At 41.6% G+C, this 24268-nt stretch overlaps 1 protein-coding gene across 1 annotated transcript in view; it reads right to left on the bottom strand.

Moving 5' to 3' along the window:
- Positions 1–591: 591 nt before the first annotated feature.
- Positions 592–24268, bottom strand: part of ntng2b (netrin g2b) — a gene marked incomplete at its 5' end in the record, with an annotated part of 54323 nt that continues 30646 nt past the window's right edge. The window contains 4 exons of the mRNA XM_080047249.1: positions 592–998; positions 2718–2852; positions 4775–4942; positions 23824–23853. Coding sequence (XP_079903375.1) covers positions 775–998; positions 2718–2852; positions 4775–4942; positions 23824–23853 — 557 coding nt within the window. The 3' untranslated portion in view covers positions 592–774. The remainder of the gene's footprint in view (positions 999–2717; positions 2853–4774; positions 4943–23823; positions 23854–24268) is intronic.

The following is a 24268-nucleotide window of genomic DNA, read 5'->3' on the forward strand; positions in this document are numbered from 1 at the left end:
CACTCATTCCTATAACAACCATAATAGTGACTAGTTTTTTTATATTTTGTAACCCCCTTGGATATTATATAATATGTATAATCTCAGCGACTGTTAGTGGGCACGTAAGATTCAATGACTGAAGATATAATGATAAAAAAACGCAGCAGAAATAGAATAAAAGTCAAAACAAGTCTCATCTTTTGAGAAGAAATGAAACCTGGTTAATATACTATGTAGGCCTCAGCAGCAGGATTCAAACGTGCATCTCGCCTCCCGACCCTGTCCGTCGTGCCGACATCATGTCTCCCGTCTGTCCACACACATGTTGGCCATCAGTCCAGCGGAGGCGAGATCCGTAACTCAAGAAAAAAAAAAAAGCAAAGGTCCTTGTGGTTACAACAGCCATTCCCTTTGTAGTGAAACAGTGGTGATTTAAGTGTTTTCTCTAATGCTTTTTGGTTTGATGCACATTGCTCCAGCTCAGGAATAAAGGGAACAGTGGTTGGTATGATCCCCCCCCCTTTTTTTGTCTGCATCTTTGTTTGTCCTTCTCACACCTGAGCACGCGCTCAGTATCTTAACTGTGAGGTGTGTGTTTGTGTGTGTGTGTGTGTGTTTGAAACGAGATTGGGGCTAGTCAGTGTTGTGAGTGTGTGCTCTAATGAGAGTGCGGCGGTGTGTGTTCGTCGGGTCCACGACTCAGGCAGGCCTCGACCCATTGTGGGTCACCACCCACCTCACGTACACACACACATACACACACATTCCTTAGTCCGAGGGGGTTTTGGTGGCTCAGTGGGGAGTTAACATAGCCAGCGTGTGGGCTAGCAGAGTGCAGAGCAGCAGGGTAACCATGGAGAGGTGCAGGGAAGAGGCGGCGCTGCAGTCCTGGCCCGCCTCGCAGCGGGACTGTTGGCACAGAAGCCCCTTGAACTCTTGAGGACAGATGCACTTCTGGTTCCCGTAGCACGTTCCTCCGTTCTGGCACAGGAGCATTTCCTCGTCGCAAACGTTAGCTGTGAGCAGAGTGACGGAGGAGGAAACACAGAGAAGCAAGAGAGAGGAGTCAGGAATTAAGAGGGCACAGCACAGTGACAGTTACAGGATAGTGGGCGAGTGAAGAAAGACGAATGAAAGATGAATGGCAAAGAGAGACAGATGGGGGTAGATGAGGAGGGGTAATGTTTGAAAAAGCACGATAGAAAACAGAGATACGGGGGAGGAGGAGAATCCAGGGCAGAAATAACAAAGTAAAAAAGAATACGGGAGGAAGGAGAGAGGCAAGATAAATTCTCCAGTCTTTGCCTAAGGGACACCTACAGGTAACACCTGCCTTTTTTGTTTTTGCAGCCCTTTTCTCTTGTCTGTTTTTATTGAGCCTGCACTTTATCAGGGTCATGTTAAAATCACTGTCTCAATTCCAGCAGGAAAATACACTGCATAGTGTGTATTTGTCAAGTAATGACTGGAGGAAATAATTGCATAATTAAAATGCTATAAAAGACATTAGGAAAAGCACAGAGGTAGTTGTACTGCACAAGATACTTGACCTAAAATGTACTGAGAGAAAACTAGAGAGTATTAGATTTCTATGACAAGACATAATTACATGAGTTAACCTTATTCTGTCACACCAAAGATAATTGTCTTTGTAGTATTTGGAGTAAGATGTTAGATCTGAAACATACTGAGCTAATATTTACCTCAATATGTCCAATATAGTAATAATAAACCCACAGTCAAAATGGATGCATCCCTATGGAGATTTCACGTGTGTGGGGGTGGGGGGTCGTCTATGTGAGACAGGGGCCCCTAACTAGATGGTAGATGGTAGAGGAAGGCCATTCCCTGTAATGGGGTTAAGGAGTGACGGGGTCATCAATTAAAGGATCGGCTGATGCTGCTAATGAGCTACATGATCTATTCCCATGGTAGTAAAGAAAACATTGGGAGATGCATAAACTAAGTGGCACAGTGCAATCGCAAAGGTCCTGTAAGGCAATTGTTCACCCCTGCATTGTTTTATGCCTCGTTTCCACCAAGTAGAGCGAGTCGGATCGGAGCGGTTCGGTCCGGGTAGTTTGGCTTTTCATTTGCCAAAGGTTGGGTACGGTACGGTTTAAGCGCACCTAACCGCTCTAAGCCGCTCCTAATTTCGGTACTCCTCCGTTGGGGTACCAGCCGCCTGAAACGGTGCCGAAAAGGCGGAGCTACACATGACGTCCGTTTATTGGTCGAAAGAATCATTTCCGCCGTGTGTAGTCACCTCGGCTAGAGTGAAGAGTGTAATGTTTTGGCGAACATGTGAGCGCAGCACTGTTTATTGTGTGGTGTTTTTCCTCGTCATTAAATGAATCAGTTGGCTACACTGTGTCCCACTGCTATGTCACGTAGCTGCCGCAGCCAGCGCTGTTCGCTCACTGTCTCTATCAGTTGCACGGAGCCGTCTCTGTGCTCACAACAACACGGGGGGAATAAATAAAGAAGCCGCTGGTTTGACCAAGCCAAAACGAGAGACCGCTGGCTTGACCACAGTTGTTCCACAGCCCGATAGTTTGACCCATATTCTGGCGGCGGCTATCGCAGTCCAGCCTAAACCCTGCCCTACCAGTAAGGGTAGGGTCGGCGGTGGAAACACCACCGAGATTCTTAAAAGTGAGCTGTCCCGCTCTGAGCCGCTCCGACCTGCTCTACTCGGTGGAAACGAGGCATTAGACATGAACCCTTATACTCACAGTAGCAGCCTTGTTTCCAGTAATATCCGGGCAGACAGTCATCACACTTGGCCCCCGTGGCACCGTCTTTACACTGGCAATAGCCCGTGCCGTTACACCGGTCATGAACAGAACCCATCTGGTTGCAGTTACACTCTGAAAGAGAATAGTGGTGGAGGAAAAAGAGTCGAGATGGAGTCATTTACAAATTCCCGATTGTAATTTTTTTGGATTTGATCTAGAATTGAATTAAGTTCAGCCAGAAATGTGTGAATTTGACAACTATCCTTGGTACTGAAGCCCTTCAGAGCTCCAGTTCTGTACATATAGTTTCTCCAGAGGAAAGACACGTCCCAAGGTGCTGCAGAGATTCAGACCTGAACATTCAACCCTTTCGTACAGTATGTTGAATTATTTTTATGTTTTACCCATCTTTTACATTCTTGGCGAAAAGTGTTTTTAATACCTTCAACTCAGATAATATATCATGTTGTGATCTCATCTCAAAAGAACATAAACTGTCCTAAGGTCTCCAAGAGTTTAACGTAGTCCTTGACATCAATTTCCTAAAAACAACACATATTATAGAGCCTATCAGACTGAGAAAAGATTACTTTGTGGCTACTCTCTTATCCAAGGAGATAAAGAAAATAACAGATGCCCTGTGTCAAAAAGTATAATTAAACAAATTGTTGATGGTTGATAATCTTACAATTTGAATGTCTATCAAACACTGCAAACTCATATTTACTCTCAGAGAAACACATCTTTTTATTATTCTTGTATTGAAATACTAACTCTGTAAGCTTCATGTCATACCAGACAGATTTACCTCTCAAGCGTTGACCTTTTTAACACAAGATTTTTTGTTTTGTTTTACATAAACAAAGTTCATTTCTGCAAGTCATTATCATTACAAATACATAAATGTATAGAAGCTGAATGATATCCAGATTAGTGATAGTTGGTAGCAGATCAGAGATGGTACAGAACTGCAGAGCTGCATTTTTCTATCTCGTTTGACAGTCAGTTGATGATGAGACAACTTTTCTTTCATGATTGATCTAAGCCCATAGATTACTTTTTGCCTAAACTCAAAATAAAAATAATTCACTCTAAAAACATTAAAATATTAATCAAAGCAAAACAAGCCATTAGGACCAGATTAAACAATGCGGTTGGTATTGCGTGTTTGTGGGTCATGTGTGCTCACGCTGGGACTGCATGTGAGCCACTAAGAGTCAATGTGTGTGGAGAATGCGCAGCTGTGTAAAATGTTTGTGCAAACGCATTAGTGTTTGGGAACGCACTGTCCTCGCTCTAGAGACGCTGGTGTGAACTGATTTCTGTTGCCTTGCTTGGTGTGCCAGCGTGCTGGCAGATGAGCTAATGGGGCCTTATTTGTGCTGACTCCAAGTCCTGGCCCTGTGTGTGCACCTACAGCGCCGAGCTTACCCTCCAACCCCCTGCAGTCCACCTACAGATGGATCCAAATCAACACCAGATTTTCGCTCCACAGCTATGCAAGCAGAGTGACCTCTTATTATTAGGACATGCCCTTAATTAAAGAAGAGTAAATATAAACAGTATAAATCACTGTCCATGGAGACTCAAGGGTATCTGCAGTGCAGTTGGAAATAGTAGAACAGTCTTGTGTGTTTTCATTGTTTAGGCTCTATAGTTCTGCACATTTGATTTTGAACAAGGTTTAAGTGTTGACTTTCAGCTTTAAGGGGCTTGGTGCTGTTTGCATCAGTATTAAGTGAACAATGTTGGACTTCTAAATGATCTTGTTTAGGGACAATGCAGCAAGATAGTAAGCCTAAACACTTAAAGGGTTTTTATGTGCAAACCAAATCCTAATTGCAAAGTACAAAGCAAAAACAACTTAAATACATATATTTTAAAATGACCCCCCTAGAATGTCTTAATGTGGTAATACTCACTTTAAAAAAGTGTAGTCACTTAATTTGTTTCTAAATGGTAACAATAGCATCTCCTTCTTGGATTCCTCTATTATCCTCACACACACCCTGTCCCCCTCAGTGCACTCTCTCTGCCCCCTCTCACACACTTACCGATGCAGACGCCCTCGTCGTCCAGTTCGGCTGAGGCGTTGCGGAAGTATCCCAGTCTGCAGTGTTGGCAGTTCTGGCCCCTGGTGTTGTGCTTACAGCTGACGCATGTCACGATGTTCAGGTAGTCGATGTAGCTGCAGCGGTTGGAGTGGCCGTAGCACTCACAGTCTGAAAGAAAAAGAGACAGATTTAAGTCTGTTTTACTAGAGGAGGATAGTTAGCGTTGAAGTCAATACTTCAAACTTTGGATCGCATCGGCTTTAAGTTTTCTCATAAGATTCTTCAGTGACAGTAGGAATTGATAAATGACTTTCACTGAAAGAGGTGTGTGACGGTTTTACTCTCAAATGTCAGTGAGGTAACAAATGACTCCGAGTGGGGTTTATGACTCCTTTCTGACTATACTGGTTCAATGAAGACAAACCACTCCCTCTCCATTTCTACACTCACAGGTTTGCTGAGTCTGCTTCACTGGGCTGCACTGATTACTGATGGGAATTCCACTCGTGTGTGTGTGTGTACATGCCTGTTTGTGTATCTGTGTGCAGGCATGTGAGTTAAATGCATGTTAATTGTGTCTGGGAATTTTATTGCATGACTGGATGAGTAGATTATAAGATAAAGAATCATAACCAAGGGGGTTTGAAGTGAGTGATACAGCATAGGTGTTTTCTGCACCTGACACTATGTAATCATTCTGACCCTGGTTAACCTGAACACATCCCTTGCCTCTCAGCTCTTTTCTGTTCGCTCTGTATTTTCCAGCGTCTTCGATTCTCTTTCATAAAGAGCTCTTGATTAAAATTTCTCTTTGTAAACCGATGAATAATCTAACAGGATGATGTGGCAGGTTTTACGCTACATGCTTGATACATTAAGACGTCTTCCAAATTGTATACCCTAAAACCAAAGCTAAAAAAAACAAATAAAAAATATGCTGTGAATAATGGTGTTAGTTACACCGTTTTTTATCAATTTCCACAGAGAGAGAAATGAAAACCTGCTATAATTTACCACAGGAATCTGCATTTTTCAGATGGGAGCAGCGAGAGGTGTAGGGCTGTTGCTCTACATTCTCGGTACGATTATCTTGGCTGAGGCTGGTACCTAATTAAGGTTTTATTAAGCTTCAGAAGTTGGCTGCAATAGTGTGCTGCAAGGCATCCTCTGTCCTCTAAAGAGGCGTTTACCAGGCATGTTTATGCAAATACACATTTAAATGCACATTAAAAAGTCTGAGTTTAGCTGTTTAATCAGCCGTCACATTATTATTTTATTATTGTTTGGTTGATGATGCCAGCTGAAATATTAATGAGCTGGTTTAAAGGAAGCCAGCTCGAGGAGCGCCATAAAGTGCCTCTCTCAGCACTGAGGGAGCCACGCTAGCGGTGGGGGAAGAACTGCCTAATTAAATATAAATGGCCAATTACTCCATAGACTAGAGAGGCAATGGGACATTGTTCCACAAATTAACATTACGAGTCAAGATGCTGCTTTATTGGTGTTTATCAATTGTGAATTGTTCACGGTGAAAGACAGTTACATTGAGAGAAAGAAACAGGGGCTTGTATAAAGAGTGTGAGGTTGGAAGAATAATACTATATTTAGCTCACAATCCATCCAAATCAATAAAAAGGTCAATGTAGTCAATTGTTTGATGTTTTAATATGAATTTAAAATACTTACCTTGATCATGCACATGTAAACACGAGCACAAGGGAGATGCATAGGAAAATAATGAGTAAAATGAAAAACCTGAAACATGCAATGAAAGACATTTTTCCACAGAGTTTTCTACTTGAAAAACAGAATCCAAATAACAGAAAGAGATTCCAGTCCACTGATCTGAACCGACCAAACAGTCTCCTGTCTCTATCTCTTACCTTTGAAATCATCGTATATGATCCCAAACAACTGTCTGGCCTGGGGCTTTCCTGAGATCAAGAGTTGCAGGAGCCCTTGAGGGATGAAGGAATCTTTGTTTAAGATTCGTCTACCATATCATCCGCTGTGCTACAGTCAATCTAGAGCACAACACCATAGCAGGTGTAGCCTATCGGTTACTATCGGTGCTACTGCTACAGAGGGGTCGTATAGATTAGGTAGAGGAATCCCACTAGATTCTACTATAAAGACTATGTTCTATAAAGCTGACATTATCCTCACCTAGTGCAATGTTTCTTAACTGGTTGGACAGAACCCAAAAAGGCATCTTCAAGATTTTAGGACGGTCTCTTTGAGAAGACCTACTGTTATGCTGCGCCCAACTCAAAGGTATTCAATTCAAATCTGATTTTTTTTATATTTGACAGTTTGTAATACCTGGGGTGGACTGGCAAACTGACGGGGCGTGTCTTTGTAGCATAAAGGTGAAATAGAAAATGAGTTATTGACCTTGGAAACTGCTGTTGGCAAACAATCCCACCACAAACTCTATTCTGGTGAGATTAGTAGAGATTAGATTGAGTTTTTGATCATCTCATATGATCTTCCAACGAGAAGTCATGATGGTGTTGGAGATTTAAAAAAAAAAGTATGCCAAAATCGAATGTCAAGAATTTAATCTCAACCTCAATTTTTCAGGCCGATATCGAGAAACCCTTTGAAGTGCTCAAACCAGTCTTTACCACGACAAAATGCAAACTTCTTTTCTTTAAGAACATCACGTGATTTAATTGAAAGCTCCCGATAACTAATAATCTAACCTGTGGTGCAATTATTATGCCAAATCCAGAAAAGGGAGATATGAAAAACTAAATTTAAAACTGTTACTGATACTTCGATTGGATACTACTTTTTAAGACCCTATTAAACTTTGTAGCCAAAGTGAATAAGAAAACCAAGAAAATTATGACCCAACAATGGGCGCAAATGATTAAAATCACCACATTTAATGGAGCTATAAATGCAAGACTGTCACCTATTAACCTCATCATGATAAATGTTTGGGGTCCCATTGGCAACCAGTTATGAATCACTGCGCTCTTATACCACACTTTCGAATTCTACCTTTCCTTTTCATTCTTCTGTTCTCTTCTCTTTCTTCATCCTCCTCTCCCGAAGTGAGCTCTGGAGTCTCGTCACCGCCTCTTTCCCTCTCGGGATTTTCAATGACTTGGTGCACTACAAAGGAGCAATAACTCGAAAAATCAATCTGTATTGACACAGCACAGATGATCTCAGAGTGTTTTCCCAAATGACTACTGACAAGACAATCTTTGCTAACATAGATCCTGTAAACATCTATTGTTGATGAAAACAATACAGCTGGATGCTTATTGGTATTTAGAACGTGAAAGATTTTGTTAGAGGCATCCAAATGCCATAAAACTAAATGCTTTAACTATCTGTGAACAGTTGATCCAAATTGGCATAAGGGTAATTAAAAAATTTTCACATTATTGTGAAGACAAAAAAAATGGTGTTCCTATTTCATGAGCATTCACAATGTACAATTAATCTTTTCCTAGTCTACACATTTTTTACACTAACTTCTTCTGTCTGTCTGTCTGTTTAAAAAAAAAAAATTATACGCCAATCGTCTCATACAGCGCTACAGTTGACACCAAATGAGGATTTAGCCCCATAGCGCATGTTGACTGACAGGCTATCATGTAGGTAAGAGATAAATTTAGATGCACATGTTGTTTCCACTTAACATTTTTCACTGCGAGCTGCAGAGTGAGAGTTTATCTACTCCATATTTACTGCACCAGCACAAGTAATCTATCGTATATAGCTGCCGTAAATCTACAAGAAAACCACTTCGCATAAAAGATAAACCTCTCCTCTCAGATGTTCTTTCTATGTTCTCCTCTTCCCTGTACTCAGATGAGGTCGTTGTTTTGTGGCCATTACTCTCGTGTACGTGTTCCTCAGTCTTGTGGGAGACTGAAACACCACAAGTATCGTTGACATAACATTTGATATGCTCTTTTTCTTATAAATCTAGAAAAAGTATCTCTATGCGTGTGGAGACTGCAACAACACAAATGTCGTTTCAATAACAAGCTAAATCTAGCTCATATTTTTTCTGTTTACCAGTGTTTTAGGGACCATGTTTTGCAATGAGTGGTCAAGCTAAATTCTGCTCTACTGTACATGTAAACTACAGTATATAAATCCACATATTTGTTAGTAGATTTATATACTCTCTTGTAGATAATACCCTAGACTGAAACAACACAATCATCATTGGTAGAAGTAAAAGCAGTGAGCATTTCCGTCCACTACTTTTATGTGAATATTTACAGTTGGGAATTGATTTAAACAGCTGGTGCTAATTCTCAAGTCAGGTACCGTTAAACCATTGCAGAAGGAGTAAGTGCGTGGGGATGATGTAATTAAGAGTGCCAGTCAAAACCAAATAAAAATGTGTTTAAAACAGCTGGATGGAAACCGATTTACCAAAGAGAAAGATTTACATACAATTCTGCTGTATTACAGTTTTCAGAGGCAGATTTGCTAAGTTCAAGACACGATTAAAGTTCCTTCCCTGTTTTTAGATGAGGTAGTAGTTTAGTGGCCATAACTTTCATGTACGTGTCCATCAATCATGTGGAGAATTGATACACCACAAGCTTTATTAACTTGCCAATTTTTCACTGGAAGTTGTTAAGTTTAGGCTGTAAAGACAGTGTATCTACTGCACCACAAGTAACCTACAGAATGTAAATCTAGAACCTTGATACCTGTCCTTTCAGCATTTCCCCCCTCCACCCTTTGTTCCCAGTGCTCAGATGACGTTGTTGTTTTGTGGCCAGGAACCTTGAACTTGTGGGATAGGGGAGACCGGGGTAAGTAGGCACACTTTTTACTCTAGTGGGAATTGCTCATCACCTAAACATCTTTCAATAGTCATTCCTACATTAAATTGAAGCTTAAGGTGTTGGCTTGAAATGTGAACGCCTCACTTTTTCTAACTTATTGTAATAAAGAAGAAATTTACCATCAAAAACACATTGTGGGGGATGGTTGTCACACACTATGGGGTTGTTTTTCACAATGTTATCTTTATGGGAAAAATCTTAAAAAGAAGGCAAGAAAGCAGAACTACATTTGAAAGTTTAATTTCATTGTCCAAGTTGAAAAATAGGCCTACATAACTTTATGCATCTTAACACAAAATGAGCAAGGAATTAACAAAAAGGAAATCCATATTAAGACCAACCTACTGTATGTAACAACATAAAGAACAAAACAAATAGGTCTAACAATAATTGCCTACTCAACTAGGATACACACATTCACTATCTGAGTTACAGTGATGGCAAATGTAGGGTCTGCTCACTCTAACTAAGCAGAGAGTGTGTGCCCACTGGTTGCACATACAACACTTCTCCCTTACCTCCCCTGAATGGGTGCTGGAGAGCGTTTCCATACAAACCAAACACAAACTATCCTCTTCATCTGATGAAGATTCCTCCTCCTCTCTTTCTCTTCTGTTTATTCTTCCCCAGCTGGGGTGGAGTGCACTGGGGTGCAGTAGCCTTGGCAACTGGTCTAGTTTGGGATGCACTGGGTCGTTTTGATTTTGTTGCCCTTTTTGTCTTTTGCATGCTAGCTGCCTTTCCTGCTCAATTCTCTCCTTCTCAGTGAGGATACAGCTTGACATTTTCTTTTGTTATTGGGTTCCTTTCCTGGCTGCACCCTTTGGATAACATGTGACAACCAACCCCCCAAAAAATGTGACGACCAATCCCAACTGGAATTTATTGCTAGCATCAAGGCCAACAACCATCTGACAACTAATTAGCTTGCTAAAAACAATCTAAACTATAGCTTACCCTTCACACTTTTTTAGGGTAACAAGTGTTTTGTTATAAACCCATTGTGTAAAAGCCTAGAAGAAAAATACTGAGGAGCTAAATATTTTCAATTTGACATGAAAAACACTAACAGTCCTCTCACCCCAAATGCAGCAGTCTAACTCCAAGGAAGACTATGTAGGTGACCTCTGATCCCAGTTGTGGATATTTACATACCAAAATTGAACAGACAGCGCCTTCTGGTTCCGAGATATAACGATTGTGACAACCTACCCGTGTGACAAATTACCCCGTTCTCCCCTACTGACCAACTGTTAGTGATGAGCATCTACTGGTATCGATTTGATGTTTTTTGTCTCAGCTCCATACCCAGAACAGCAAATAAATTGGCTATCCTTTTTACTTGACCCTACCCATTTAGCTCTTTAGTTTCAGTCAATGGTTGCGTTCCGAATCGCATACTCTTTCTTTTTTCTATTCTACATACTACATCCGACGATAAAAAGAATCTAGTTAGGATGCAGTAGGCATACTATTGGGACATATTCTCTCTTATTTCATCATAACATTGCGCCTTGATCTTGCCTCTTGCTTTTATATCCGTCGCATCCCCGTTTGTTTTCATATGGAGGCTTCGTCGATGTTACGTCACTTCACGTGCGCACTGGATTGTGGGTCAGAATCGCCCAAATAGGATGCACTTTTCAACACTAACAATCTTGGCCGCATGAAGTAGGACATCCGGGTACTTCTAACCATCCTAAATCTGGCCACAAGAATCGGGACATCCTAAATCTTTTTTCTACATACTATATAGTAGAAAGTATGCGATTCGGAACGCAACCATAGTTGCAGATAAAATGACATCACATCAGTGCCAATATTAAGATTTAGCTGTGTTGCTTACGTTAACTGACAGGATATCATATCGGTGAGGAAATAAAATTAATATACGTTTCTGCTGTTTTACCTTTTTTGGGGGTCCACTTTTCAATTCGAGCTCATAATGATTGTTTATCTACTGCACGAAAAGCAAGCTACAGTATATGAATCTTGCATTGTCAACACTATGCTTAAACGAATACCTGTCTTTTGAGTAATTTTTTGTATTTCCACCTGCCTTGTCTCTCCGTGTTTGAATGATATTGTTTTGTGACTCTCTCGTCCTTGTTCCTCAGACTTGTGGGAGACTGACACACCGTAATTGTTAGGAACATAACAACAACAAACAACATCATGTGATCTTATTCAGCAACCTGAATAGTCAGAACTTTATAATTGGGCTGCTACTGCAACGGTAAAGATTACTGATATCATCTGCCTCCCTCTCTGTCTTCCTCTGAGACCTTGTTTTCCTCTTCTCTTCCTGATTGTCTGTCAGATAGTGGATTTTCCCCATCAGGGGCCTCCGCCCTGGGCTTGGGAAAAAGCTGTGAGAGTCTGTGAGGCTTGAGAAACCCCTTCATCACTACACTTTCACTCCGTGTGAAGAAATGCCACGCACCTCCTTTTATCTGAATGTCATGATATCTTTTGACTGGTACTTGTTCTAACTCGTGTATGTGCTCATTTCTTTGTCCCACGACGTAATGTAAAGTAGACCGGTCTGTAATAGAATATAGACTGCTATTATTTTTGTTCCTGTATTTACCCAAAGTATGAATATAATTAGGAAACTATACACTGTTTTGCATCACAGAAACATTTTCTCATGGGTGTTATTCCTTATGTTGAGATTTAATGTTCTCTCTGTTGCAACTTTCTTGCAAAACATCTCGATTCAATATAGGTTCTAGAGACACATACACATCCCACTTTCACTGCATTTTTAATTGTCTCCAGCTCAAGTTTTCCATTTCTTTCCCCTTTTCTCTGTATGTTTCACTTTCCCAGAGGGCTTTCTGCCATTCCCAGGATCCTTTGCTTCGAGTTGTTAGGGGCTACAGTGAGCTCAAACTGAAGAAGTGAAAAGTGTAACTAGTTCACTTTGTGGATCAAGCCTCCTCTGTCTTTTACCTTTTTTCCCATTCTGTGACACACACACAATTCAGTAAACCCAAAACACCACAGTCCTTCTCACAGAGACGATAAGGTCTTAAAATACTGATAACCAATCACATAGCGCGACCACATGGTGCACATCATTGTGGGACTAATGATCACTGGACCGCTTGAGAATACAAGGCCGCACACTTCCATCTGTATTTCCCCCTGAGGTGTTTTGTGCAGGCGATATGTACGTCTCCAGTTGTTCTTCTTCTTCACAAAGGGGGCATCCCGCAAGCATCCTGCTCCCCTGCCGAGCCTCCCCCTCCAGGCTATCTCCCGCCCACATACTCACTCACTCCCCCCTTCATCCCTCCCCCTCCCTGGGGCTCCAGTGGGATTGGACGCCAGCAGCTGTTCTCACAGCACCCTGGACCATTTCACACAACTGGCATCATGCCATCATTGCATCTCATCAAAGTAACCCCTGCCTACCTCTACCCATGTCCATCTCTGGCCCCAATAGACCTACTCTCTATCACATCTGTCATGGCTAAACATGCACACTGGAAAAAAAGGGGGAAAAATACTCTTGTGGGAGCGCAGGATTCTAAATCGCGGTTGTTTCAAAGGCTGGTGTAGCACAGCAGTGAGCATAAATGCATTTAATCTGGGTAACCCATGCTGCCTTAGGGGCAGGAGCATTAATCTCAATCAGCTCAGCCTGAAGCTATACCGACATCAGACACCAGTGTCCAGAGCATTCGGGGTTACCACTTTACTGAAGACTGACTGGAATGAGACCACGTGATCCTATCTTGACCCTTTATGACTTTTTTGTTGTAATCTGCTGCAGTAAATTGAGGTCAGCGTTGAGGGACGTTTTAGGCTTAGTCCTGTTACCTCTTCTCATCATTACGTCACTCTGATCCCTGATTACTCTGAATGATGCAAAGACAAAGTCAAATGAACCCAGACTTTCACAAACCTTCCAGTGTGTGTCCTCATACAACCTCTTATTTTTGTCTTTCTCTGCCGGTCACTTACACGCATTAAATAGATTTCACTGCCATTGAATCAATTGAGAACGCTTCTCTGATTTGCCATATGATGCTGAACAACTTAAGATAATTTTTTCCTGCATATATAAGCGTTTAGTGACTTTCACCTCCTGATAAATGCCCATTCTTGAGGCATTCCACACCGTTAAAAAAAACTGTCTCACCGCCTGGAAATGAAAATTATCTCCTGATTCTAAATTAGATGACTCTATTTTCTGGCAGGTTCTACTCTACTCTAAATCTACAGTCATGTGAAGCTATGGGTGTGCCCTTACCTCCTTTCTCAGTGAGCCTTGGCTCTGGTGGTTTTTCTTCCGTTTCTAACGGGTTTGTATGGCGGTGAATGCGGACGATTGACTCTGTTGTCATTGAACGGTGATGATTCTCAACAAGGGCATGATTTGTGGGCTCCTTTGGGACTGGCTGAGACAGATGTGAGAGTTGTGGGATTGTTTCTGAAGGTGTGAACTCCTGTGGTGTCAGGGAAACTATGTGCCCCTCTGACAGAACGGATGCTGAAAGAAGGAGCACCTCTGCTGTGACGGGAAGTGTGTCAGATTCTCCCATGGGTGCCAGCGGAGGTTCCGACAAAGGGTTGGTGGTTAACACATTGTCTGTTCTCCAAGTTGAGCTCTCTGCAACTCTGGTTCCCGCTGGTGGAGCTTGGGCGTCTGTTGCATCAGTGGCATGAGGACAAGGGAGAATGTTAATGTGATGAGGAATGAGCGGGCTAAGACATTAGCATAGGAGATGCTGCCTCAGATTGTTTCTCCAAAGAAAGCCTCGCTCACGTATACAAACCCAGGCGTGCGCGCTCGTACCCACAGAAGTGAGAAAAAACACAATGGAAGTGTGATTTCACACTGCTGAGATAGGCTAAACTCGAAAGCTGCTCCACAACCCTTTCAGTGCTGAAGAATTGCGTTTGTGTTTTCTCGTTTTTTGCAGAGCACAGACATTGTTAAATGTGTGATTATGGTTAATATGCTTGTAAAAATAAATCATCCACTGTTTGTGGATGAGTATCCCTCTGTTTTACAAGTAAGAAGGTGACGTATGGATGTTTGCACACACTCAATTTTGTCTTCCCTGAAACTGAACAGAAAATGTATCAATGACTGATCAGTAAATATAGTATTGGTAGAATATACTGACTGCAACATAATCTGAATATATAAAACTACTTGTGTGTGTTCCTTGTTTAAACTGATCTTCTGGCTTATTATGACGCTAGTTTCCACTAATGTGATTCTCAAAAGGATTTAGTGGCCACAATTTATTTAAAGTGACTAAGAGGAACTTTTTTATTTTTTTGATACTAGTACCCTTTTTGTCCGAAAGCAGTAGTGGTTTTACAATGCCAGCGCCTGCTGTGCTTAAGGTTTTTGCTAGCGCATGCTGGCGGCTTGTACATCTATCTATCTATAAAGCAAGAAACGTCTGTCTGTGTGTCTGTGGCTCGCATATCTCTCTGAGTTTTGGTCAGATCGGCATGAGCTTCCGGATATTGCTTGCGCACAGCACGAAGGTGTGCATCCTTCATCCTTCATTTTGAAGTTATCATATTTATATCATGCTGGCGAATAGTAGCTTACGTGCGCACAGAGCCGACTAAACCCCGCCTCCCTCTGACGAGCGGGACACACACACACAGCAGACCGACACAGCCTTACTTCCTCAACAACTCCTCACCTGCTCCACCTGTCCGCTTTAGTGGTAAAGACTGCACTTCACGCTATTTTCACTGTAATAATACAGCACGGTCTCGGATGCTTCCACAAAATGTTTTATATCCGTTTAAAATCTGAACTGAAAGCCCGAGCGCGACCGCGCGCACACAAGTCCGCTCCCACACACCGAGCGCGCGTGCGCGCACGCAAGTCCCCCTCCCCCCTCCCCCCCCACACACACACAGCTGACTGCTACTGACACAGTAGGCTAACGTTAATTGACAGTCATCCAAACTCTGTCTTATCTTTCAAATACCTAACAGTAATGGTAATGGGGTTGACAATGTTGTCATGGCGTGCAGCATATACTCCTTATACACAGTGCAGCCATTTACTACATAGGCAACTGATTGTAAGTTTGAGTGCATTGTGCAGTATGGATGGCAGTTTGCAGGGTACCATAATATCAGATTGTATAGGTAACACCTGTACAGCTCGATGATTGTATAGGTAACACCTGTACAGCTCCATTCTTCTTTAGGCTTCAACGCTTAATTAATTAACACATTTTCTGTTTCATTTCACTTTACAAAACACATGGAATTAGCTTGTGGTTATCTTTACACAATACACTAAGGAATCTTGCCCTACTCTATAGCCAACTTCTACAAAGTAACTTACTGATAATAACCTTTAACAGTGTAAAATTTGCCATCAATGATAGCAGCCAAATGTACTGTTTAATATGTTTCTTTGTTTACCTGCTTCCTACGGGCACTGCACTAGTTTGTTTAGGAAGCGAGTTAAAGAGACACGACATGATGCATCAGTGTAAAAGTGAGACTGTTTGCTGAACTAAGAGTTCCTCGCAGTCTCTTTAAGTTGGTTCATGAGTGGAAATAACGTAATTTCTAGACATTCAGACTGTTTTTTATGAGGTTATTCATGCACTGAACACAAGTGTTTTGGACAGTATTAAGTAGGAAGAATCATGAAATTTATTTAAATTTTAAAAACATTTTTTTGCAGTATTATTTCATCCACTGATGTGGTAGTAATTGCTTAAGATTTTCAGTCAGTTACTACAAGTATCAGACTGTCAGATTTGTTTTTGACTAGTGCTGTCAAACGATTAAAATATTTAATCGCGATTAATCGCATTAATGTCATAGGTAACTTGCGATTAATCGCATTTTAATCTATTCTAGCATAAATGTCCCTTGATTTCTTTTTGTCCCATTATTTTTTCTAATTTTAATGCTCTAATCACACCCATTCTCTACACCCTTGTAATTCAGTGTATTTCTTCTAAAATATTATAATTTGCAATTCAGTGCAAATAGCCCACAATGTAGATGTTTAGCAGTTTTGCCAGTTAAAGAGGACCTATTATACTACTTTTCTGGTCTTAATTTCTTGTTTTACACTGCTATAGAGCAACCTGACACGAATCACATCACAAAAAACTATGTAAATTTTCGGGAAGCTCTTTCTCTTATTTTGGCGATCCAGCACGTCCTGTCAACACTTGAGTGTGTGTGCTTCGGCAATCTCCGCTCCCTCCGCCTGTGCATCGGCCATCTCCGCTACCCTCCCCCCCTCCTGCAAACCCCACTCCGTTGTGATTGGTTACCTTCCTTCCGGAACACTTTCAGTGGCGGGAAGCGCGAGCATGGACCTATAAGGACGCGAGGCAGACGCGAGGCAGACGCGAGGCAGACGCGAGGCAGACGCGAGGCAGACGCGAGGCAGACGCGAGGCAGACGCGAGGCAGACGCGAACAGGGAAGTGACAGCATTACCATACATGGAAACATCCGCGTGGTGACTTCACAAAGTTAAATGCGACGTCACAAAGTTACAAAGGGTAGACCGCTTTGAAGACGTGACTTCTCGACTGGCTAGAATAGTGTTTAGTGCTCGGCACAGACACCCCAGACGGTCAGCAGGGAATTCTTCGAAATGCATGTAAGTCATTATTTGATAATTTAGTATGGTTAAGCATGACTATGAATCATCATAACAACGTTTATAGGTCATAAAAGTCAAAAAGCATCATAGGTCCTCTTTAAATGATTACATTTTGAATTAACAGTAACTTAACTGTGAGCCATATGTATAGTTTGTGGTGTTTCAGTTGTTCAAACATTACTAGTTGATTCAACAGCTTGTGAAAAAACCACAACGTTTGCTAGGCCATGACGAGCATTTAATCGCGCGATAAAAAAATTATCGCTGTTAAAATGGGTTTGCGTTAACGCCGTTAATAACGCGTTGAACTGACAGCACTATTTTTGACATTTAGTTCTCTATTTTTTTCTGGTCACTGACCCACTATTGTTACTTAAAAAATACGATGCAACCAAGCCGCCTTGTAACATACTGGTGTTGTCATAAAACTCCCTCCATATCCAAACCACTATGTAGAAATTGAGCAGAAATCATTCTGTTCCCTATAGGATAGTGGGTTGTCTACTTTCATGGTAATATATATATTCTTTATTAAATTTGACAGTGGGAAAGCAAAGATAGAGCAAGCGTCAAAAAGGGATGGGAAAAAGAGGGATCTGGCTGGCTATAGTCTCGCAAAGCAAGACCAAACTACAGCAAGTAGTATGGTCTGGAACCACGCTATTTAGAGCCGTTTATCCGGGGCGGAAACTGGGCTCGCCTGTAATTATTTATTTAAACCAATCACAATCGTCTAATGCAGGGCTAAGCCCGGGAAGCAGCAGCGGTGTCCGTGAAAAAAAAGTGCCGGGGGGAAAATTGTTTTGATGGAACGTCTGCAGGTTCAGAGGCTGTCAGAGAAATGCCTAACCCATCCGCAAACGCCATAAAAAAATATTAAAGATGAGGTAACTTTCATAGGCAAAAGGAACAAACATAGTTTGTTGTTTCTCACCAGGATGTCAAAACACCATACACTTTAGCCCTCGGGGAGCTCACAGGAGGAATGAACTAGTCACGCAGTGTTTACTCTGGTAACATTAACCACGGCGGCTGGATGTCTCGTAGAAATCACCAAAGAAAAGTAACGCGATTGGTTATAAGGTCCGCTGCTCAATCTAAACCCCCACGCTTCATTTTCCAGAATTTATGAGTGTATTTCTGCCTGGGGGAAGTTATTAAATAAAGTGGAAAGGCTAGGCTAAGCTAGGCTGCGTCCGGATCGCGGCCGATATTATTATTTTGAAGTCTGAGCGTATCTCCACACTTTAATTCTGTCTACAGTTGTGTGTGTGTGTGTGTGTGTGTGTGTGTGTCAGAGCGCTGCCCTCACAGACGGGAAGGGGGAGCACAATATGGGAAAGCCAGCAACAGGAAGGGGAGGAGTTTACGTTGGTAACCGACAGGAGCACGATAGACGCTGACGAAACCCGTCCAGCCACACTAGGCTGGCTATAATCACAGTCTAGTGGGGGGGGGGGGGGGTGGTGGTTTGAGGTCCAGGGTTTGAGTAAGCTCTACATCATTAATAAAAGCAGGAGTTTGACATCACCTTTAACCATTGTACTAATTCATTCCACTCTATTCACACAGCAATCATGACTTAATTACGTTAAAACTAGTCTCACACTACCTAGTTTGCAAGTTCCTACCTTCACTTAGATCAAAATGATGAGGGGTTAGAGAGATGAAATGTGAGTTTCTGACCCCAAATACAGAAGCACTGGAGGCAATGGGCTCTGCATGTGAAAGCAAAAGGTAAAAAAACACAACTTCAGTCATTTTCAGCCCTGCAACAGCGTCATCACTCTCTCACGCAATGAATCTACTGTCTAAGCTTATTCATTATATAATCCTGTGACACGTGCCTATCTATCTGTCTGTACAGATGTCCCATGGCACGTTCTTTGGTGTATACAGACACACACACACACACACAAACACACACACACACACACAAACACAAACTTCGGCTCGTCAAACAGTGTTGGCTCGTGTGTTGCCCCTACTCGGCCCCAATCGGACACATTTTTAAGTGTCTTCCACACAAATGCGTTTGCATATAATGAGATCATTTGTCACTTGCATTAATGAAGCCTGAGAAATGGTAAAAATAATGTTTAATGCCACCTGTCAGTCTCAGCATTCTCATCATTTATTACCACAGTGCTAGACGTTGATTTAGCTCCAACACTAATGAAGCCATCGGGATTCAGGACCAGTTAACGTTTCACGGGAACACCTAATGGCAGCGGACTGAGTGACAGCATGGATGTTATTAATAAGTCACATGATTGTCCAGACATGATCTAGTCGCTCTCAGTTCAAGGGCAAGTTCAGTCTTTCATAAAAAATGCAAGTCTTTCAATAGATGGGGACGGTGGGCAGAGAGGATTGTGGTTGGGGGGGAAGTAGATAGAGTGTATCTGCTTGTATTGTGTTCAGATTCAGGGTTCTGATTTTGAATATTAAAGTGAATTAGGGTCATGTGGGGTCATGGTGGCTGGTAGATGTTTGTATATGGCTTTTAGGATTTGGTTTTTATTCCCCCTCCCCCTTCGCTTAACGCCCATCTGTCCAACTGACCAATGGGCTGCAGCCTCTGTGGATCAGACTCTCTTGCCAATAGATTGCTAATCCTCATCTGAGCATGCTCCGTGACATAACTGGGGCAGGGGTATGATGACAAAGGGTTCAACTACTATAACGCATTGTCCAACCTTAAAATCCGTTGTAAGGTTTATAAGGATATATTTGCTCCTGCAGCACAGACTGCAGTCAAAAATGTATCATTGATCTTACTGTCAAAGACATAAATAAAAGGGGATTTGTATTTCTAAATTCCTGGAAAAAGTAATAATACTGAAAATATGATTCATACAACTTTTATGTGGATGAAATATTCCTAAATAAAATCCCAGGCTGCTTCAAAACTTCTCCACAACGTTCACAGATAAGGCCAACTATGTCTGTTGCTTTTACTTATATAAAGATCAAAGTTTGAATGTATCTTTGAATAGAGTAGTGAGTGAGTCAGATAACAGATTATATTATTCAATACAACTTATATTGTAGTGTGACCTAGTTATACATGTCACAGGACCTTCAGCCACATATTACGATAAAACCTGTGTGTGAGTGTGCATGTGTGTGTATGTGTGCGTGTATAAATAGTAGTAGCGGCTGCTCTGTGAAAATCGAACCTAAGACCTCAGATCCCCGGGAGGAAAAGGAAGGGATGAAGATGATTTATGTCTTTCACTGAACTGCACCATATGCCCGCCATAAATCTACACACGCACACACGCACGCACGCACGCACGCACGCACGCACACACTCACACAGACACAGAGATAAAAAAAAGAAGTGTTTGCATATATCAGGGTCACGTTCAAGCTAAATACACTTCTCTAGACCTGAGATAAAAAAAAGACAGGCAGACTCTAAGATTGTATAATCTCTTCATCTCTGGTGTCCCGGATGTGCAGTTGATAAATCTGTAAGGTTTAGGGTTAGGCAAATTACATGACCTAATCATATATTTGGTGCATTCATATAATATAATCAAAGTAAGTGATACCATCAATTAAATGAAGTTGATAGTTGTCCTGCAAAAAGAGTACACCCAATATCCGCATACCACCTTTAATTTTCCATTATGGATTAAAGCGGCATTGAATATCTTTGTTGGATGACACAAAATAAAAAGCTATAATGGGTATGTTTTTCCATTTTTCACACCAAAGTAATGATCTTTAGATTAATTTATAAAAAAAGTGTGAATTGCAGCCCACATTATGGATTTGAATTTCCCTAAACATTACTACATGTCCTCCGATGTTTGTGTCCTCATGTGCGCTTTTAAAAAACTTAACAAAGTTACCGTAAGTCTTTTTTTATGCAACGTTAAAGCTCCTGTCAACCTCTCTTAAACCACAGCTAATCATTGAATTCATTGAGTTCCCTTCTGAAGTCAGCAGAACAACAAAAGTGCTGTGCTGTTCAACCAACGCACTTAATGGATTTCCTTCTGACAAAAAAAAAAGAAAGAAGAAAGGTCTGACGACATCGCAGTGTTGCCGAAATCCCTACTCCTCCCACATCCTAAGTGCTTTTCTGGTGGAACATGAGAGGCCTGCTGCCCACCAAGATGGCAGGTTTAAATATAGCCTGGAGTTTGAGGACCACTTTACTGTACATTCAACCAGCTGACAGAATTTGTTCACATCCGTCCAGGGTCTGCTTAAAGCCAGCCAGTCAGAACAAATAAAATCTAAACGTCCATATAGTTTGACGACCCTGCACTCAAGACTGGGACAACCCACGTCTGACATAAACGTCAGCGAGACATAGAGCCGGGGAAACAGCCAATGAACATCTTAAGCCCTCCAGTAAATTGTGGGATTAATTATTTATGAAATGTATACACAAAGACACAAACAACACTGCTTGTCACATCTAAGTACATCCATAGGCACTGACAGTCTCCACTTCGCTTAGCTGCTACTGGATCATTTGATCAACTGTGGCCGTTGGTGGGACATTTATTTAAATCCTTTATGCAAGTCAAAATTATTTGATGGAAGGATAAAATATTTTATCATGAATCTTGATCAAAAAAACAATGCTAATCAATGGAATATCCATTACCTGAATCTCCCTACGAGTAATTTGCAAAAACTGTCGGGCTCCCCAATGTATTAATTTCCTGATTTATTTTGAATTGCCTCAACGGGGCGCTGCATGTTTCCAGTCATTCCTGAATCCTAAACCTTTCACCATGGCTGAAGGCTTGGCTTTTTCACTGTACCCCCCCCCCCCACAAAAAAAAGTAGTTACTTTTTGTTTAATTGTCTCTGAATATAGATGTGTACTATCTGTGATGCAATGACATTTTTTTTTTATTTGTTTCTTACCAAACATTTAAAAAATATATATTTGAATGATTGCCACAGTAATAATAATTATTATTTTAAGAAAATAACACTTTAAGGACTCGGTAAAGGGCAAAACTGACATGGTAAGATGACGATTTCTGCAGTGTGTGTTCAGTTTGTAACAAATGCATCGACAAAGTAACTACGGCTTATTAAATGAATACAAAATATGTCAGAGTAAAACATCTGAATTGTCACACTGCTAGTCTGCTACTGAGTTAATCTACTATGTTGCTATTCAATTTATGGCTATGTCTAATGTACTTGTCCATAACTTCCCCAGAGGCTCCGAAGGCCTCATGGGTACATGCCAGGGACCCATCAGCTTCTGGGATGTTTGTAGTGCTCTCTGCTTCGCCCCTTGGGTCCGACCTCACCCTCACCTTCACTTTCTCTCTCGCCTCCTACTTTATTCCAATCTGTAAATGTCATAGCTGAGGTTCATATTGAGGCTATTAAGCGAACACAGGTTCCAAATCTTAATTAACAAATAGACTGTTATTTAGTAGACTGGCTATGTGGGGACATGAATCTGAACTCATTATCAGTTCATTAGCAATTGTCATTCTTTGCTTGTCTACATTAAACCCACTTTTTTCCCAAATAACCGCACAATTGTATGTAATTGCGAGAGGGGGACCATTTTTTAAAAGCAGACCTCTGCAGTGCAGTCCGATTGTTCAGTCCATCCATGCATCAGCCTTTTACTGTCCGGCCATGTGGAGAAAAGCCCAGTGCTGTCAGGGTTGATGTAGCCACTTTGCCGATCGTTTTTGTCTAACAGCTCGGAGGCTGAGAGCCTCTCCACAGAGAGAATCCCTAATCAAATTCCCTTTTATTCCTGCATCCCCGAGCTCCTCACCCAGAATCACACTGCATTACAACACAATAACATATGCCAACATTCTTTCTCCATCTTTCCGTCTCTTTTTCTCTATCAGATCACCCGTTCTCACCCGACACTCCCAGCCCCCAACCTTATCTAGAATACATCAACAGCACCGTCTTTAGTCTAAATAGGAAAAGCAGAACTGTGGAAGAATTCCTCCTGTGCAGGTTAGTGTGATGTGCTGTGATGAAAGGACATGGCGACAGAGAGGCCTATTAATAATGAAGAACACAGGGCACAGAGCTGCAGAGAAATGACTGAACAGAGAGCCATGCTGAACATCACAGGACAGAGGCAGAGTTTTAAGGAGATGTACAGAAGGCGGTTGAAAACTTAAAGCCTCTGGAAACCTGGTCTAAAATAGCAAAAATCACGTGTATATATGTATATGAAAATAAATGTTCATAAATATTATAAAATGCAGTTAAGTTGGCTGTCTAGACAGTTTCACAGGACTGTGTGGGTGTGGCCTTATCGAATGGTCTTGATGGCAACAGTCATTGTTTCTATAGAATGTTCGGGCAGTGAATTGCCTTGATTGGTTCAAAATACTTACTGTGTCATAATAACCAGAGCATAGCCCACTCATTATCATTGATGAATATGCCTAACTCTTTTCAGATGCCTACTATCTTGCAACTAACGCCCAAAATTACAGTTAGAAGAATTTCGTGGATTTGGGTTTACAGGGGCTTTAAATGTCAACAAAACAATGAAACAAACGGGGTGGAGACGATGCAAGAGTAGAGAGTGGAATACCACCTCTCTTTCTTCGCATTATTACTTACTAGAACCGGAGGGTGAACCAGCAATTGTACCTGAAAGAGAATAAGAACAAGGAAGAGAAAATGAGAACTTGTTTATTTATGCATTCAATTTGCCTAAAGACTCGACTGTGCCTCATTTATCAGACTCAGGTGGCGGAGAAATCTTAAGAGCCTTTCTGCAAAAAAACAGGGCTTGTTGGAGACCACATCTCAACGTCCTGGAGTATTTACTGGGCCTGTGCCGCCTCCCGCATCCTCACTAATTCAACCTGTTACTCTTCCACAAGCCCCTCGCATTCGGAGGTCCTCGTCATATATGTATGTTTTAAGAGAGTGCTGCTAGATTGCTGCGCTTGAATGACAACTTTTTGCCTTTCTTGCATATTTTCTAAAATAGTGTTTATAGTTAGCTTGGCATGCATAATGCAATCTGTCGAGACCAAACTGTTTCATGGGCCACGGCCAT

Source organism: Ammodytes marinus (assembly GCF_949987685.1).
Source record: "Ammodytes marinus genome assembly, chromosome: 18".
NCBI classification, from domain to species: domain Eukaryota; kingdom Metazoa; phylum Chordata; class Actinopteri; order Uranoscopiformes; family Ammodytidae; genus Ammodytes; species Ammodytes marinus.